We start from the raw sequence: 16,026 nt of genomic DNA on the forward strand, positions 1-16,026 counted from the left end.
TATGCTAATGAAGCCGCCATGTTTCCCGCCTCGCGAACAACAGAAGGGGGAGGTGAGGGAGACGTAGCAAAATGGCGGCGTCCTCTACCTCGTGCCAGTTAAGCCTTGACGACCGTTGCTAGGCACCGCGTCTAAGATGGCGGCCGCGCCTGCCGAGAAGTCGCCATGACAGTTACTGGGATAAAGGACGGCGCTCAAACACTGGGAAGTCACCCCGCCGTTTTAACAAGCCGGCTGATGGCTGCATACACTCGGCGGATACGGGGAGGAAATTACTGCACTGTTTTGTACAATAAAATGCCTTTTTGACGTCGCTGCCCTTTTGTATTTTTTACCAACATCCGGGCGGACAGGAAGAAGCCGCCGCCGCCATTAGAGTGTCTGCCTCTTCCTCCCTCATCGACAGGGAGGAGTGGTTAACAAGATGGCGTCTGCTGCAGACGTGAACGTCAGATAATATAAAGACGAGACTGACTGTGAATGTGGCATGGTCCCGCGGGGATAGATTAATGAGCGGCGGTGCCGCCATGTCTCTGGTACAGCTGCGGCTGAGGGGCTGAACGTGTCTGAGGTAAACCACGGCCCGCCGCGCACAGCTATGGAGTCGCCCCACGGCTTGTGTTTGTGTTCCAGACGTGGAGGGTGCGGCTACGTCCAAAGATGGCGGCTCCCTGAGAGGCATGAAAGCTTCCTGAGCGTCTCCCTGCCAACGTCCTGTCAGAAAGCCTCCGCTCCCGGCGCCAATGGCTGCGCAGACTCGTCTTTTTATCGCACATTCTGATGTGCTTGATAATAAAAGCTTTACACACGGAGCTCGTCTGCTGTGCTTCAGTTTCCAAAATGGTGTTTGTTTTCTAACATAAACATATTTAAGGGGCTTTCCATAAAAATACATGACATAAAAGCATTCTTCACTAACATGACTGAAGTGACATTGAGTACAGCAGCCATTGGATGACGTGACACAAACGCGTCAGCGCCAAATGACATATTTGGGAAGGCTGTGCGTTTTCTTAAAGAAAAAAAAATGGTGGCACTTTAGGATGGCAATATCGCATGCCGAGGATGTAACCCTATTCCTTAATATTGGAGAAGGCCTCGCGTGCACGACCGTATCTGTTTTGCGCTCCGCAAAAACATGGATACTGGCCGCGTGGCCCCCCGTTGTAGAAGCGCCTATTCTTGTCCGCAAAACGGGCAAGAATAATAAGACGCATCGTTTGCAGCACGGATGCAGAAGGGACATGGCGGACCATTCATGTGCTGTCCGTATTTTTTGCTTCCCCATAGAAAAGAATAGGTCTGCATGTGATCCATGGGAAAAAAAAAAGCGTATCGGACGCAGACCAACAATATGGTCACGTGCTCGAGGCCTTAATGGAAATGTTATGCCGTAAGTCGGTATTTTGATTTTTTTCGTCACTGAGGGCAATGCTGATTTCAGCGGTGTGTCACTCATGAGCCAAAAGTGGCAGGCGACTCCGGCGGGTGAACATCCTGTCGTATCCATCCTGCCACTAGTTCACGTGTGCCCCTGGACTGGTGCTCCGTCTCATTGACTATAATGGGGGCGTAATTCCAGCAGCGCACGGCGAGAGGCAGCCGGACTAAAAGTACTGCATGTCGTACTTTCTGTCCAGGCTGCCTCTCGCCGCGCTGCCACTGGAACCCCCCCCGCTATAGTCAATGGGGACGGAGCGGCACTCCAGGGGGCACACGTGAACTAGTGGCAGGATGGATACGACAGGATGTTCACCCGCCGGAGTCGCCTGCCACTAATGTGAAAGTACCCTAAGTGGTTGCCGGGAACCAACATCATAATTATTGCAGCTCAGGCCTTGAAAAGAGTCAAATCTACCTGAGAAGAGTCCTGGTTATTCTAATCTCCTGCTCTCTCGCCCGTCTGCCTGATGGTTGGCAGCTCTCTCCTAGAGAGAAAGTGAGAAAACTGGGTAGAAGCCGGTCAGTCATCAGCAGGAGAGCAGGAATTCATGGATAACCAGGACTCTTCTCAGGTGGCCGGACTCTTTTCCAGGCCCGGTCTGCAATAATTGATGTTGGTTCTCGGCAACCGCTTACTTTTAACTTATAAATGACAGACCGGCTGAAATCATCTCGACTGTCTCTACTTTAGGCTACATGCACACGACCGTGCTGTTTTTTGCAGTCCGCAAAAAACAGAAGCCGCCCGTGTGCCTTCCGCAATTTGCGGAACGGGCGGCCATTGATATAACTGCCTATTCTTGTCCGTTTTGCGGACAAGAATAGGACATGTTATATTTTTTTTTGCGGGGCCGCGGAACGGAGCAACGGATGCGGACAGCACACGGAGTGCTGTCCGCATCTTTTGCGGCCTCATTGAAGTGAATGGGTCCGCATCCGGGCTGCCAAAACGGCAGCTCGGATGCGGACCCAAACAACGGCTGTGTGCATGAGGCCTTATTCTGCCATCAGTATGGGCAGCATAAACCTGGTTCCCTTTAAAGGGGTATTCCGGTTGTTCTGAGTTGTCCCCTATTTCAGCAGTAGGACCTCCATCAATAAAAAGAACGGGGACCTTGTTGCCTGCTGCTCCATTTATTCTCTATGGGAACTCCGGAAATATCTCCCGAACCCCCCCCCCCCCCCCCAAGATAAGGGGGGGGGGCCTCCGAGGGTTACAGGATCATCGTTCTCGTGATCGGTGGGTGTCCCAGCAGTAGGACCCCCACTGATCTAATAGCTATTCCTCTATCCTTCAAACTGCGGCTCTCCAGCTGTTGCAAAACTACAACTCCCACCATGCCCTGCTGTAGGCAGTCTTTGCATGCTGGGAGTTGTAGTTCTGCAACAGCTGGAGAGCCGCAGTTTGCCTATCACTGGTACTAGGGGATAACTTGTGGCAACCAGAATACCCCTTTAAATCAGCATCGTTTTAGTTGCCTCCAGCTGTACCCTCTTAGGGGGTCAATCTGTCATTTTTACCCTGCGGCCGGTGCACCAGGGGCATGCACCCCCTTCTCTTGCGTGTTACATGGCGGCTTGTACCGTCTACCAGTATTGAAAAACGGTGCCATTTTGCGTAGCATTTCTCCTCACAGCCATAGGTTATATTCAAAACCTATCAGTTGACTGCCAACGTAAGGTTTCACGAGGTAGAATAACGCACGGTTGGTGACCTTTACGCACCCCCTCCATGAGCTTTACCCATGCTGGCTGCAAAACACGCTATATGGAGCGGATTTTGCCTCACGGAAAAACGCTGCACCGTCTGAATACACCCTGATGGCGAATGGGAGCGTGGAACTGGTACACCCATGCTGCGCGCCATGTTTTGGAACGTCCGTCACCGAAAACAGCGTACATACAGCGTTAGGCGCCAAATCCAAAATTTGGACAAAGTTGTTATTCGCGAAAACGTCCAAGAGCGTAAAATTGTCGGAAATGGATACATTTTGTCAGAAAATTAGGAAGCCATTTTTTATTATATAGGAGGATAATAAGTTACCACAGACTATGGCGGCTGGACTCCAATGACCGGTCACTGAGGGGTTAATGGCGCAGACATGGCGCCCGCAGCGCCTGTGCCTCCAGTTGCTATATTCCCCCTATCAATTCTAAAGTGCTCGCACATAGGCCGCACCGAGCGTCCCTCACCACCACCACCCCAGCATCGCACAATCCCCGCCTCCATCTTATTGTCTCCGGAGGAGGAGGAAGAAGGGAGGCGGGCGCTGACAAGATGGCGGCTCCCAGGGAGGCGTGAAAAGAGGCTCCGGTGCCCTGTAACGTGTTTGCACACCGATAATCACGGTTGCCGACGTTTTTTAAGCTCCTTTCGTTCGGGCAGTTCATTGCTCCCGTCAGTTTGGCTCCGTTTCTCCTCACATCCCCTGAGTTGCACTAGATAAGCGGTGGCGGCGGGGGTGGAGCCTTCACTTTCAGCCTCCATTTACACACCGCCGTATTGTCGGGGCTGATTTCCTTCCCCCAGTCTCCGTGTCCTGACGTTACTTCCATTTTTAAACCGGAGGAAGAAAGAAGACAGCGGCGGCTGCGGGTTTTTCCCAGTGTGTGTGTGTGTGTGTGTTGTCGCCCCGCTCGCGGCCATCTTTGGTTTTCCCCTACCAGCTCTTTATTGGTTTGTTTGGACGGCACAAGATGGCGGCTCCCATGGACTCCCTCAGCTTCGCCGCTCCCGGGCGACTTTAAAGAAAACAGCGAGGCCAGGGAAGGGGGGCGACCGGCGGAGGACGTGCTGCCAGTCCACGGCCTACGGGACGAGAGCAGAATTCGGACAAGCTGGTGGAAGAGGCGACGAGAGGCGCGGGAATCAGTTTGTTTTCTCTCCGGCCGCCGTCATAAAATGGCGGCTCCCATGGACTCCACAGCGCCATAGTGAGAACCGGCTCGGAGAAGGCCTCAACCCCGGCTTTTCTTATTTTACCTGTCAAGATTTTTATACCCGGCCGCCAGGGCCTGACAGGAGTGGCGAGCCGTCGTTACCCGCCTCCTTCCGTCATATTTTATCTCCCGTTTTTTTGCTTTCTATACTCGTTTAACCGGCGACCGTGACAGGAAAGCAGCCCCCGCTGTGTCAGTGTGAGCCGCCACCGCCATGGCTTCCACACCGGCGGTGACCGGTTCATCCTCCGCCCTGCAGCCCCGTTGGAAACGAGTGGTCGGTTGGTCGGGCCCAGTCCCTAGGCCCCGGCACGGACACAGGGCCGTGGCCATCAAGGAGTTAATCGTAGTTTTCGGCGGAGGAAACGAAGGGATCGTGGACGAGTTGCACGTCTATAATACGGGTGAGTGAGGTCCGTAATACGGACGTGCTGGTTTTTATTTGGTTATCGGGGCTGATTGAACGGACGCTTGGGACATTAGAGCCGGGTACCAGATGTCAGCAGTGTGTGTGTACTGTGGCAAGGCCTTGGAGCGCAGAGGGTGGCACTGGCAGCATTGGCATCCCCCCCACTGTCGTCCTGCTGCTGCCCCCGGCCTGCCTGCCCGCCCCGTAGGTTGTCTGCGCTTTTTTAAAATCCACAAAGAAAAATGGCGGGTTCCCCCAGCAGGAGGATCGGCGACAGACAGGAGGCGGGGCCAGGGGCGGGGCTTCCCTGCCAGGCTGTGCTCGGTATTGTCTGCCTGCAGAGGGATCGCTCGCAGGGATGTGATCGGGGTGTTCTCGCTTATGGTGCATTTGCCCATAGACAGAAGATAAATGTTGGCTGGTCATCAAGATATTCTACTGGTTTCTGATGTCTGACAGCTGGCTGCCTGAAATGTGATGTCAGGGTGGGCTTTTTAGTCGTTTTTTGATAATGGTAGAAGTTTATAGAGTAATCAGCTGATGGTGTTACTGAGGGCTTCCCTGACTACACGAAGGATCAACCATCAATGTGCCAGACAAAGCTAGCCGACCAACAGGACAGACTAAAGTAGTCTACTGATTTGACAATCAATGTGCTAAACTAGCCTGCAGATTTCACTATCTGATTAACCTGACCGACTGATCTGGCCGTCCAGTGTGCCAGACTAAGCTAGCTGACCGACTGATCTGGCCGTCCAGCGTGCCAGACTAAGCTAGCCGATCTGTCTGACAGCTGCTTCCTGACTTACAAGGTTTGTCCCATCTGTACATGTATGGTATATGCACAAGATACCCTAATAGCGTCCATTAAGGTGCAGGTCCCACTTTCGGGACCCTCTCCTGTCTCTAGAGAATGGGGCCCCATCGCCACTGGGAATTAAGTGGGTGGCCCCATCCAGTCTGAGACTGGGTCCCAGAAGTTGGAACCTGTACCTTTTTGGACGTTTTATTATCCTGTATGTTCAGATGGGGCAGCACCTTTTAAGATCTATGAAGTAGGGGGTTTATGGCTTATTGATAGGTTGTGCTATTAAGATTTGATCAGTAGGGGGCAGCGTTGTACTAATCTATAAAATAAAGGGGTGGGGGGGGGGGCGGGGGTGTCACCTTTTAGTCATCAGTCCTAGAGTTAATTACAGTTTCCCTGACTTCTGTATTGACAAACCTTCCTCAGGATAGGCCATTAGGATCTGATTGGCAGGTGTCAGACACCTCTGCATATCAGGGACAGCTACACAGCGCCATTCATTGTGTAGTGGCCGGGGCTGGTAACTGCACTTCTGTCATTGACCATCAGACATAAGTTATCTACTGGTAACCTGATCACAAATAAGACTTGCACTTGCTTTTTAAGGAGGCATCAACATGTTGGTGCACTCTTTAAAGGCTCTATTAGACCGCACAAATGATTGGGAACAAGGAATGCTCGTTCCCAATAACCAGCTTGTATCATCAGGCCAGTGCAAAATGAACACCAAAGGAATTTTTTTTTTCCATATATCTCGGGCAGTGTAACCTTTTAGGCCTCATGCACACAACCGTATTTTGGGTCCGTGTCCAATCCACGATCCCATTCATTTCTGTGGGCTCACAAAAAACGCAGACAGCACACACGTCATCAGCTGCTTAGCAAATTATAGAACATGCCTGATTCTTGACAGTTTTGCGGACAAGAATACACATTTTTAGAGATTGGAGTGAGAAAATTGCAAAACGCACGCGGCCGGTATCCATATTTTGTGCATCCACGCTTTGTACGCCGTAAATTGTAACGGTCGTGTGTATGAGGCCTTAGTCTCCACAGTCTAACTCTATCCCATTAGAAGTAAGAAAACCATCACGCTGGGCAGGTTTCTGATGGGATCTGCTGTTGGCAGGTGATGGACATAAGCAGTGGTGTGACAGCCGAGTGCCCTCGTGTCACCGTAGTCCTGATCAGGATAAGAACGTCCTGTTATATGGACTCGGATGATCTGTCATTAGCCCCGGCCCCGGTCCTGTGGTGAGTCTGATGCATTCTTACCTGTAGATCAAGCGCATTCCTATGTCACGGTTTAGCAGCAGTCTGTGTGTAATGAGAGGCGGTCTCTCCCACATCGAGCTGTCACTCTCTAGTACGTAGGGCCGGCTCCACCCTGTAGCATATAGCTCGGCCTGATGAATATTTTATGACTGTTCTCAGCTGACTCTTTTGCCGCCAATTTCAGCTTTGAAAAAGCAGCCTGTGCCGTGTACATGTGCGCTCTGCTGTCCAGCATATAGGGATGTGGGTGCTGAGGGAGGATGGGTGCTACAGATATCAGGGCGTCTGGTCTTGTATCTCATTGGTGATATTACTATGTAACGTCACAGCTCGTGTAGAGGAGCGTTCACACACTGGTAGATAGGGCTGAAACGATTACTCAAATTTAGGACGGCAGCTAACGATTATTTGAATAATCGATTAGTTGTTGATAATTTAATTGATCGGGAAAAAACACCAAAATTACAAAACAAAGAGGTTTATATGATTTTACTTGAAAAATGATGTTCAAAGGCCAAAAATAAAACAATTGTGGACGGCGCTGTTATGGGGGGCATCTGTGGATGGCGCTGTTAGGGGGGGGCATCTGTGGATGGCGCTGTTAGAGGGGGGGGCATCTGTGGATGGCGCTGTTAGGGGGGGGGCATCTGTGGATGGCGCTGTTAGGGGGGGGGCATCTGTGGATGGCGCTGTTAGGGGGGGGCATCTGTGGATGGCGCTGTTAGGGGGGGGGGCATCTGTGGATGGCGCTGTTAGGGGGGGGGGGCATCTGTGGATGGCGCTGTTAGGGGGGGGGGCATCTGTGGATGGCGCTGTTAGGGGGGGGGGCATCTGTGGATGGCGCTGTTAGGGGGGGGGGCATCTGTGGATGGCGCTGTTAGGGGGGGGGGGCGGGATCCGCTGCTCACAGCAGACTATTCTGGCAGTAACTTTTGCTCAGCGCATCTTTATTACCTTACAATGAAGCTCAGGTAACAGACAGAGCTAGTGGCGGCGTTACGTCACTCACGTGACTCACCTGCTCCGCCCACTTTATAAATGAAGGAGGCGGAGCAGGCGCGTCACTTGAGTAAGTGACATTACACCGCCGTCCGCTCTGCCTGTTACTGGAGCTTTATTGTAAGGTAAAATAAAGATGCGCTGATTTAAAGTGAACCGCCCGCATAGCAACGAAGCGGAAATTATTCGATAACTGGATTAGTCGACAATGAATCCTGTTATCGAATATTATCGATAGTTGATTTAATCGTTGCAGCCCTACTCGAATTAAACTATTAACTCGACAAAAAAAATAATTGAATCGATGATTAGTTTGTGCCATGTGACCAGAGTGTGAGTGAAGAGCTTGCTATTACTCGCGCTCCATGATCGCCCACACAGCGCTGCACTGGATTCTGACATACACACATCGCCAGGACATTTTAGTTCACTGGCGCTGTGGCTGGGCACTGATGGCTAGGTGGGGGAGTGGAGCACTTTGGCTGATCACACAGGGGGGAACGAAGGGTGTTGGGGTCTGAGTTGTTAAGAAAAAATTAAGAATGTTTTCCTTTTTATTAGAGTACTCGATTAATCGTTTACTGCAGCCCTACTGGTAGACATGCTAAATAACTCTGCCTGGCTTCAGTTGCATGTTGGATCCAGACGCCGGGGAGGCGTTAAGTATTGTCGTATGGAGCTGAAAGCCTTATTCACACGGCTGTGTCCGTGATGAAATCTGTGATGAGATGGTCAATGGTTCATCTATGTTTGAGCCGTATGTCAGTTTTTTGCTCTCTGTATGTCATCCATGTTCCACAGATGGGGCACAGCTGAAAATTAAAATTTTCTGTGAAACGCTGACGTCCGTATTTTTCACAGGTGTATAGACTAGGGGGTGTCATGTATCTGTAAACACAGACAAAATAGAGCGTGCTTTCGTGCTAAAACCACGGACAGCGCTAAAACACGGATTTCTGAATACAGACATTAAAATGAATGGGTACGTGTGCAGTCTGTCGGCCAGCGTGGGTAGACTTGCCAAACATCTGCCCAAATTTCCATGCAGATTTCTGCACCAAATCCACGTGTTAATTGAGACTTTCCTCATGGAAGAAAATAAGCGAAGTTTGAGATTAGTCAAATCTCATACTCTTTTTCTAGTACTGTATTGCTGTGTGGTTTTTCCGCATGGAATGCGCATCGTGTGCAGGTAGCCTAAAAGCTTTTCAGTTTCTCTAGTAAGGTGCCCAGAGCCCCTGTGAGCCAGCTCTGTGTCTTTTTCCTCTGGCTGCAGCGGTGATGTCCCGTATACTGCTGCAGCCAGTAGTGTATGGAGTGAGACCACTGGAGCTAGTTAATGGGACATTACAGCTGAGGTGCTGGATCAGAGGGAGCCCCAGAAGGAACCTTTTATTTTTCAGATTGGCACTTTGCTAGAATAAAAACCCCCGTAATAACCCCTTTTGTTTCGGCACCTCTAGATCAGACTTCTGTAGGGCTTTACTGTACCTCTATATATGCTCCAAATTTTATACAGCAGTACACATAGGGGTGTATTCATATGACAGGCTTCATAAATTAGTTGCAGCTTACTCCAATGAACCTTTACTAAGAGACTAGTGCCTCCTAATAAGTTTGGCGCAGCTGTGGCCTATGCATGCATACACTGCTAAATCCCAAACCCTTCCACTATTCTCAGCCTATGTCTTGAAAGGTAGCGTGTCTGGCGGAAAAGATCAAAGTTGGAAATGTTAAAGGGGTTTTCCAAGGACATCCGTATCTGATCGGTGGGGTCCGACACTTGGGACCCCTGCAGAACAGTTGTGCATGCCACGGCCGCCTTGCAGCTTACCAATCACAGCGCCGTACATTTTATAGTGGCTGTGCTTGGTATTGCACCCCGGATGTCGGACCCCCACGATCAGATACTGATGACCTATCCAGAGGGTTGTCTGAGGTTTTGATATAGATGACCCATCCTCAGAATAAGTCATCAATATCAGATCAGCGGGGGTCTGATTACCTGCACGTTCAAGTGAATGTAATACCAAGCATAACCACCATATAGTGCTGTACTCCGTAAGCTGTGAGGTTTTCGCAGTGCCCACCGGAGCATCGCAGCCTTCTCAAATGATCGGCAGGAGTCGGACCCCCGCCAATCAGATATTGATCATCTATCCGGAGAAAAACACCTTTTAATGCAAAGGAGATGTGCACCTAAATTTGTCCCTTGCAGGATAACAGACCGAACTGGATGCACGGATGTCTTTTTGCAGCCTTACAAACTGGTTCACGTGACATGATAAATAATTCCTTTGCTTCGAGGGGAGAATAAGGACCCATTCACATGACCGTAAGTGCTCTCTGCCCGTATTGCGGACCGCAAGACCCATTGACTTGCCTGGGTCTTCGATCCGCAAGATAAGGAAACTGATAGGATATGTCCTATGTTTTGTGGAGTACTACAAATCGCTTCTGTGGGCTTTCGGTTCTGTGTCTCCGCACCGCAAAAGATAGGACTTGCCATATCTTATGAATCACGGACCCATTAGAGTCAACAAGTCTGCAGCACAGAGTGCACACGACTGGTGCCCCTGCATTGCGGACTATTTACGGTCCGCAGCCTGGGCACGGAGCCCTTACGTTCCTCTGAATGAGCACTAACCCTGGGATAGGCAACCATTGGGAATCCATATGTCATGTGTCCATTGGAATCTCGCTGAGACCACCACCCACTTCATCTTCCAGAGGACCTTGGGTGTGAGAACTGGTTGCCATCAACTGCTCCCAAATGCATCTGCGCTAGTTTTACTAAACCTCCCCCACTTTTAGTCTTCATCTCCAGTTGCTGCTGATCTTCATCAGTTGTCTGTTATTCCATGTAACTTCCAGCTATAATAGTGGTAGAGTTAGGCTACATGCACACGAACGGTGTTTATTTCCGTGTCCATTCCATATTATTATTTTTTTTGCGAATAGGATGCAGACCCATTCATTTCAATGGGTCTGCAAAAAAAATGTGCGCTGTCCGCATCAGTATGTCCGTTCCGTAGCCCCGCAGAAAATAAATAAAACATGTCCTATTCTTGTTCGTTTTTAGGCATTGGTACAATGGATCTGCCCAAAAATATGGATGTCATCTATTTTATTTATTTTTTTGCGGATCCGTAATTTGCGGGACGCAAAACGCATACGGTCGTAAGCATGTATCCTTAGAAAATGAACATTCATGAACCTTTTTAGCCTTCTGGAATAGCATGTGTAGTTTACCCATGATACATCGGTAATCCATAGACGTCTCCTGCTTACCTTATGGCATGTCTATGGAACAAGGTTTATGCTGCAGTATTCCGGTTGTGGCCTGTGATGAAAATATGGAGTCTGGTTTGCGGAGCTTCAGGCTCCAACATGGTTTTACGGGCTGTCGTACACCAGAGTTTTGTCTACGAAGTCCTTGGATATGATTTGGAATTACGAGTGAAGCAGTTTCTTAAAGGAATTTTCCTGCAGTTACATATCCTCAGGGTAGGTCATCAGTATGAGATCAGCGGGGGGTCCAACTCTCGGCTGTCTGAGGAAGCCATGGCACTCTGGAGCTCCGATGAGTGTTTAGGCCAGTGATGACGAACCTCCGGCACTTCAGCTGTGGTGAAACTACAACTCCCAGCATGCTCCATTCATTTCTAGGGAGTTCTGAGAACAGCCAAGCAAGTATACATCTTGGGAGTCATAGTTTTTCCACAGCTGGAGTGCCGGAGGTTGGCCATTACAGGTCTAGGCCTTCTCACAGGTTACCAAGCAGAGCGTCGTCCATTGGATAGTGGCTGAGATTGGTATCGCGCTCAGCCCCATTCACTTGAATAGGACTGAGCTGCGCCTATACAATGGGACCAATGTACGTGATGGCACATGCCCCAGGAAGAGGCCTAAGCGGTCACGGAGCACCTTGGTTTCTTCGTACAGCTGATCTGCAGGGGTCCCGGGATTTGGAAGATGCTGAGGATAGGCCATCAATATGTAAAATCTGAAAATCCCCTTTAATACAGGAAGTGAACCCTGTGTATTAGAGAGCATTTCGTGGCGACAGGTTATCGGTCTGCAGGCAACATGTTAGAGAAGGAGGAGCGGAGCAGGTTAATGTATAGTTTTGTGGGAAAAGTCCATCAGTGCTGATCAGCAGAGTATTGGATCTCTGCCCACCATCCTAGGGATAGGTCATCAATTCTTAAATCCTAGAGAACCCTTTTAATCACCATAGTCCTGAGAAAATGGTCTTTAAATAGAGGTGGACCCTCAGATGCAGTGCTTCAGGCTTCAGACCCCGCTGATTTTAAATTGATGGCCTATACTATGAATAGGCCATTATTATTTGTATAACTTTAGTCAAGTGGGAACATATCCGTGAATGGGTTTTCTGAGACTATGTGATCATTTAGGGGGGGGGGGGGTCTGGCACAGATCAGCTGTCTGAAGGAGCCTTGGCACAGCGCTCTATATTTTGTAGCAGGTGTGCTGCAATGCTAGGCACTACCGCAAGTATGTAGCGCTGCTGTAATCGGCGAAGGGACCTTCAATCAGCTGTTCGGTGGTTATGCTGGGAGTCTGACCCAGGAAGCCCATCGGTATCAAGTTGGGGATGGACCGGTGCACACAGCCATAATATGGCTCCTTGCAGAGCCAAATATTAAAGGGATTATCTGATAAATGATATTGATATCCTCTGGATAGGTCGTCGGTATCAGAATGCTGGGGATCTGACACCCAGGACCCCTGCCAATCGGCTGTTAAAGGCCGGTGCTCACAGCCTCTTCCTGGGCAATGTGACATCGCTGTACGTTGTCACATGGCCTAGTTGCAGCTCAGATACATTGAAGTGAAATGGGCTGATCTGCAATACGGAGCACAGCCACTATACTATGTATGGTTCTGTACTTGGAAAGCTGCTGGCAGGTGCTCACCGGTGCTCTGGCAAGTGTGGTGGCTTCCTATAACATCTGATCGGCGGGGGTACAGGGACTTGAAGACAGGTCATCATTATATTTACGTGGATAACCCCTTTAAAGGGGTTGTCTCATCATGAACAAATATGCCCCCATTGTCTTATAGGTGCGGGTCCCACAGCTGGGACCTGCACCTATATCGAGAACAGAGCCCCACAAGGTGGTGGCTGGAACAGAGTCGGCTCCCCATAGAAGTTAATGGGAGCGTATCGCGCATGCGCGACCCCCGCTCCCCATTCATTTCTATGGGCCCGACGGAAACGGTCAAGCCAGCGCTGTATTTTTGCCGGCCCCCTGCGCATGAGCAGTGCACCCTCCTTCACTTGAGGGGCTCCGTTCTTGATATAGGTGCGTGTCCTAGCGGTGGGACCTGCACCTATAAAACAACGGGGGCCTATCCTAGCAATATGCCCCCGTTGTCTGTGATCAGACAACCCCTTTAAGGGGGGGAGGGCACAGCGGGCGAACGGAGCGGCACAGTTAGATCCCTGCACTATGCCCTACGTATTCTGATACTTAGTTTATAATGTTTGGACCCATGAAAGGTCCTTTGTTAGTGGTCTAGTGCAGGTTCAGTTTGTCTAGCTGAGCTTTGAGTGCTGTGTTGATGATAAAATTAGATTTTTGTTAAATGAATGTTCACACGTTAAAATGCATCCTGGGTACGCAAGTTTTAAAGTGGTTAATAGTGGAGTGCAAATCAAAACCTCATTTGCCTTTTTTATTTTATTTTTTCTCTTAGCAACCAACCAGTGGTTCATTCCTGCAGTGAGAGGCGATATTCCTCCGGGTTGTGCCGCCTATGGTTTTGTCTGTGATGGCACTCGTCTTCTTGTCTTCGGAGGAATGGTGGAGTATGGAAAATACAGCAATGACTTGTATGAGTTGCAGGTAATTCTTTTTTAAAACTTTCCAGGACTTTCTTATTTTTAAGGAATGCTTGTTCAGTTCACTTGCAATACCATTTTCACCTCTGCGTTGCTGTGCAAGGGGAATAAGAGGGCCCCCAGCACTAAGGCAGCGCCATAGCCCTTCAGTCTCAGAAGTTGGAACCTCGCCAATTAGAGAGTGCTCTCCCATCTTGGCGATGCTTTTTACCTGAACATCTGATATTGTGTATGGAGAAATTAGATGTCTTGTAAATGCCATGAACTTCTTACTAAAAACATTTTTATGTTTTTTTTTACAGGCAAGCAGATGGGAATGGAAGAGATTAAAAGCAAAAACACCCAAAAATGGCCCCCCTCCATGTCCTCGCCTTGGACACAGCTTTTCATTGGTGGGAAGTAAATGTTATCTGTTTGGAGGATTGGCAAATGATAGTGAAGACCCAAAGAACAACATTCCCAGGTATCTACATCTAGTTTTACTTTTCTCCCCTCTGTAGACTTTTCTATGTAAATATCCTATGCACCTTCATGTAACTTATCATGCTTGATTTTATCTAAAGGGGTTTTTCTGTCTGTCGAGACCGATCTTCAGAATGGGTCCATATCCGATTGGTGGGGTCCAACACCTGGCACCACAATTGATCAGCTGATTCCAGCCCGCACAAAAAGGTGGACGATACTGGAAGTAAAAAGTTTCATCCACTATTTTAGTGGCTGGCACACTGTATTTATGCTCCCATTCAAGTAAATGGGAGCTGAGCTGTAATAAGTCGGCACGGTCACTACACATTGCATGGAGCCTCCTCTTTCTGACGGCTCCTGCAATTAACTGATCGGCAAGGGTGTCAGACCTCCACCAGGACCTGTATCCTGAGAATAGGTCATCGATACAGAGAATCTGAAAAACCCCTTTGACTTGTACATAATTATTTTTAAATTATTTTTTTCCTCTCTAAAGGTACCTGAATGATCTCTATATATTGGAGCTCCGTCCTGGCTCTGGGGTTGTAGCTTGGGACATTCCCATCACATATGGCATTCTCCCACCTCCTCGAGAATCACATACTGCAGTTGTATATACAGAAAAAGACAGCAAAAAATCCCGCCTGGTGATCTATGGTGGTATGAGTGGATGCCGGCTTGGCGATCTCTGGATATTGGACATAGGTTTGTTTATGTATTTACTTCATTTTGTACAGTAAGGTTAGGTGTTTCATATTCCATAGTCCCTCACTGTAATGTATGTTTATGTTCTTAGACACGCTGACATGGAATAAACCCAATCTAAATGGCGTTGCTCCTCTTCCTCGAAGTCTTCATTCTGCCACAACTATAAGCAACAAGTAAGCTAAAACTGTTGGGTGTCCCCTTTTCTGTTACTGACGCATTCTTCTGCAGTTTACTTTTTATTAAAATGAAAAAAAACTCAAGTTTGCCTTTTAAATTTCAGGATGTATGTTTTTGGGGGCTGGGTGCCTTTAGTAATGGATGATGTCAAAGTGGCCACTCATGAGAAGGAATGGAAATGTACGAACACCCTCGCCTGTCTCAACCTTGGTATGTATTCTTGGGGTGTTTTCAAGGGAATGATCTGTGTACCCAAGAAAGACTTTGACGCTTTATTTAATCGTAGACTCCATGGCATGGGAACACATTGTCATGGACACCTTGGAGGACAACATTCCACGGGCTCGCGCCGGCCATTGTGCCGTGGCAATTAATACGCGTTTGTATATATGGAGTGGTCGGGATGGATACCGAAAGGCCTGGAATAACCAAGTGTGTTGTAAAGACCTCTGGTACCTTGAAACAGGTAATAAATAATTCTATATACTTGCAGAAGAAGTTTACCATAATTGGGAAATAATTGATTTCTTATTTTTATTTTTTGTGTATTATCATAAACTAATAAGGGGGGGGGGGGGACCCTAAATGGTAGAAATCCTTTAAATGATGGTTTCAAGGCAGCTATGTTCACACAGTTTTATCCATCGCATGGAAAAATCAAATGCAGAATCCCCTGGATAATATCTGCTGCAGACGTATCTACATGATTCACTGGGTAGACTCCTTGCGGTAACGCTGCTGAATTTTCCGTGTGGAAGATTCTGTTTCTGTATGAACGACAACACAGATTCCCATTAACACTTGGCCATAATTTATGAAACGGAATATTCATTGAATCTGTGTGGCATTTTATTTTTATTTTTTTACCATTTCTGTTTAGTATTAAAAAGAAGCTACTATCTTAGGTACTGTAGGATTACTGCCTGTGTATCC

The 16,026-nt window shown here is 48.7% G+C and overlaps 1 protein-coding gene across 3 annotated transcripts in view; it reads left to right on the forward strand.

The window, feature by feature from the left end:
* Positions 1–3,483: 3,483 nt before the first annotated feature.
* Positions 3,484–16,026, forward strand: part of HCFC1 (host cell factor C1) — a 43,293-nt gene continuing 30,750 nt past the window's right edge. For all 3 annotated transcript variants that reach the window (XM_044268824.1, XM_044268825.1, XM_044268826.1), the window contains exons 1-7: positions 3,484–4,787; positions 13,599–13,747; positions 14,046–14,206; positions 14,705–14,913; positions 15,005–15,089; positions 15,197–15,303; positions 15,380–15,559. In XM_044268824.1, the coding sequence (XP_044124759.1) occupies positions 4,598–4,787; positions 13,599–13,747; positions 14,046–14,206; positions 14,705–14,913; positions 15,005–15,089; positions 15,197–15,303; positions 15,380–15,559 (1,081 nt within the window). In that variant the 5' untranslated portion in view covers positions 3,484–4,597. The remainder of the gene's footprint in view (positions 4,788–13,598; positions 13,748–14,045; positions 14,207–14,704; positions 14,914–15,004; positions 15,090–15,196; positions 15,304–15,379; positions 15,560–16,026) is intronic.

Source organism: Bufo gargarizans, chromosome 9 (genome assembly GCF_014858855.1).
Source record: "Bufo gargarizans isolate SCDJY-AF-19 chromosome 9, ASM1485885v1, whole genome shotgun sequence".
NCBI lineage: Eukaryota > Metazoa > Chordata > Amphibia > Anura > Bufonidae > Bufo > Bufo gargarizans.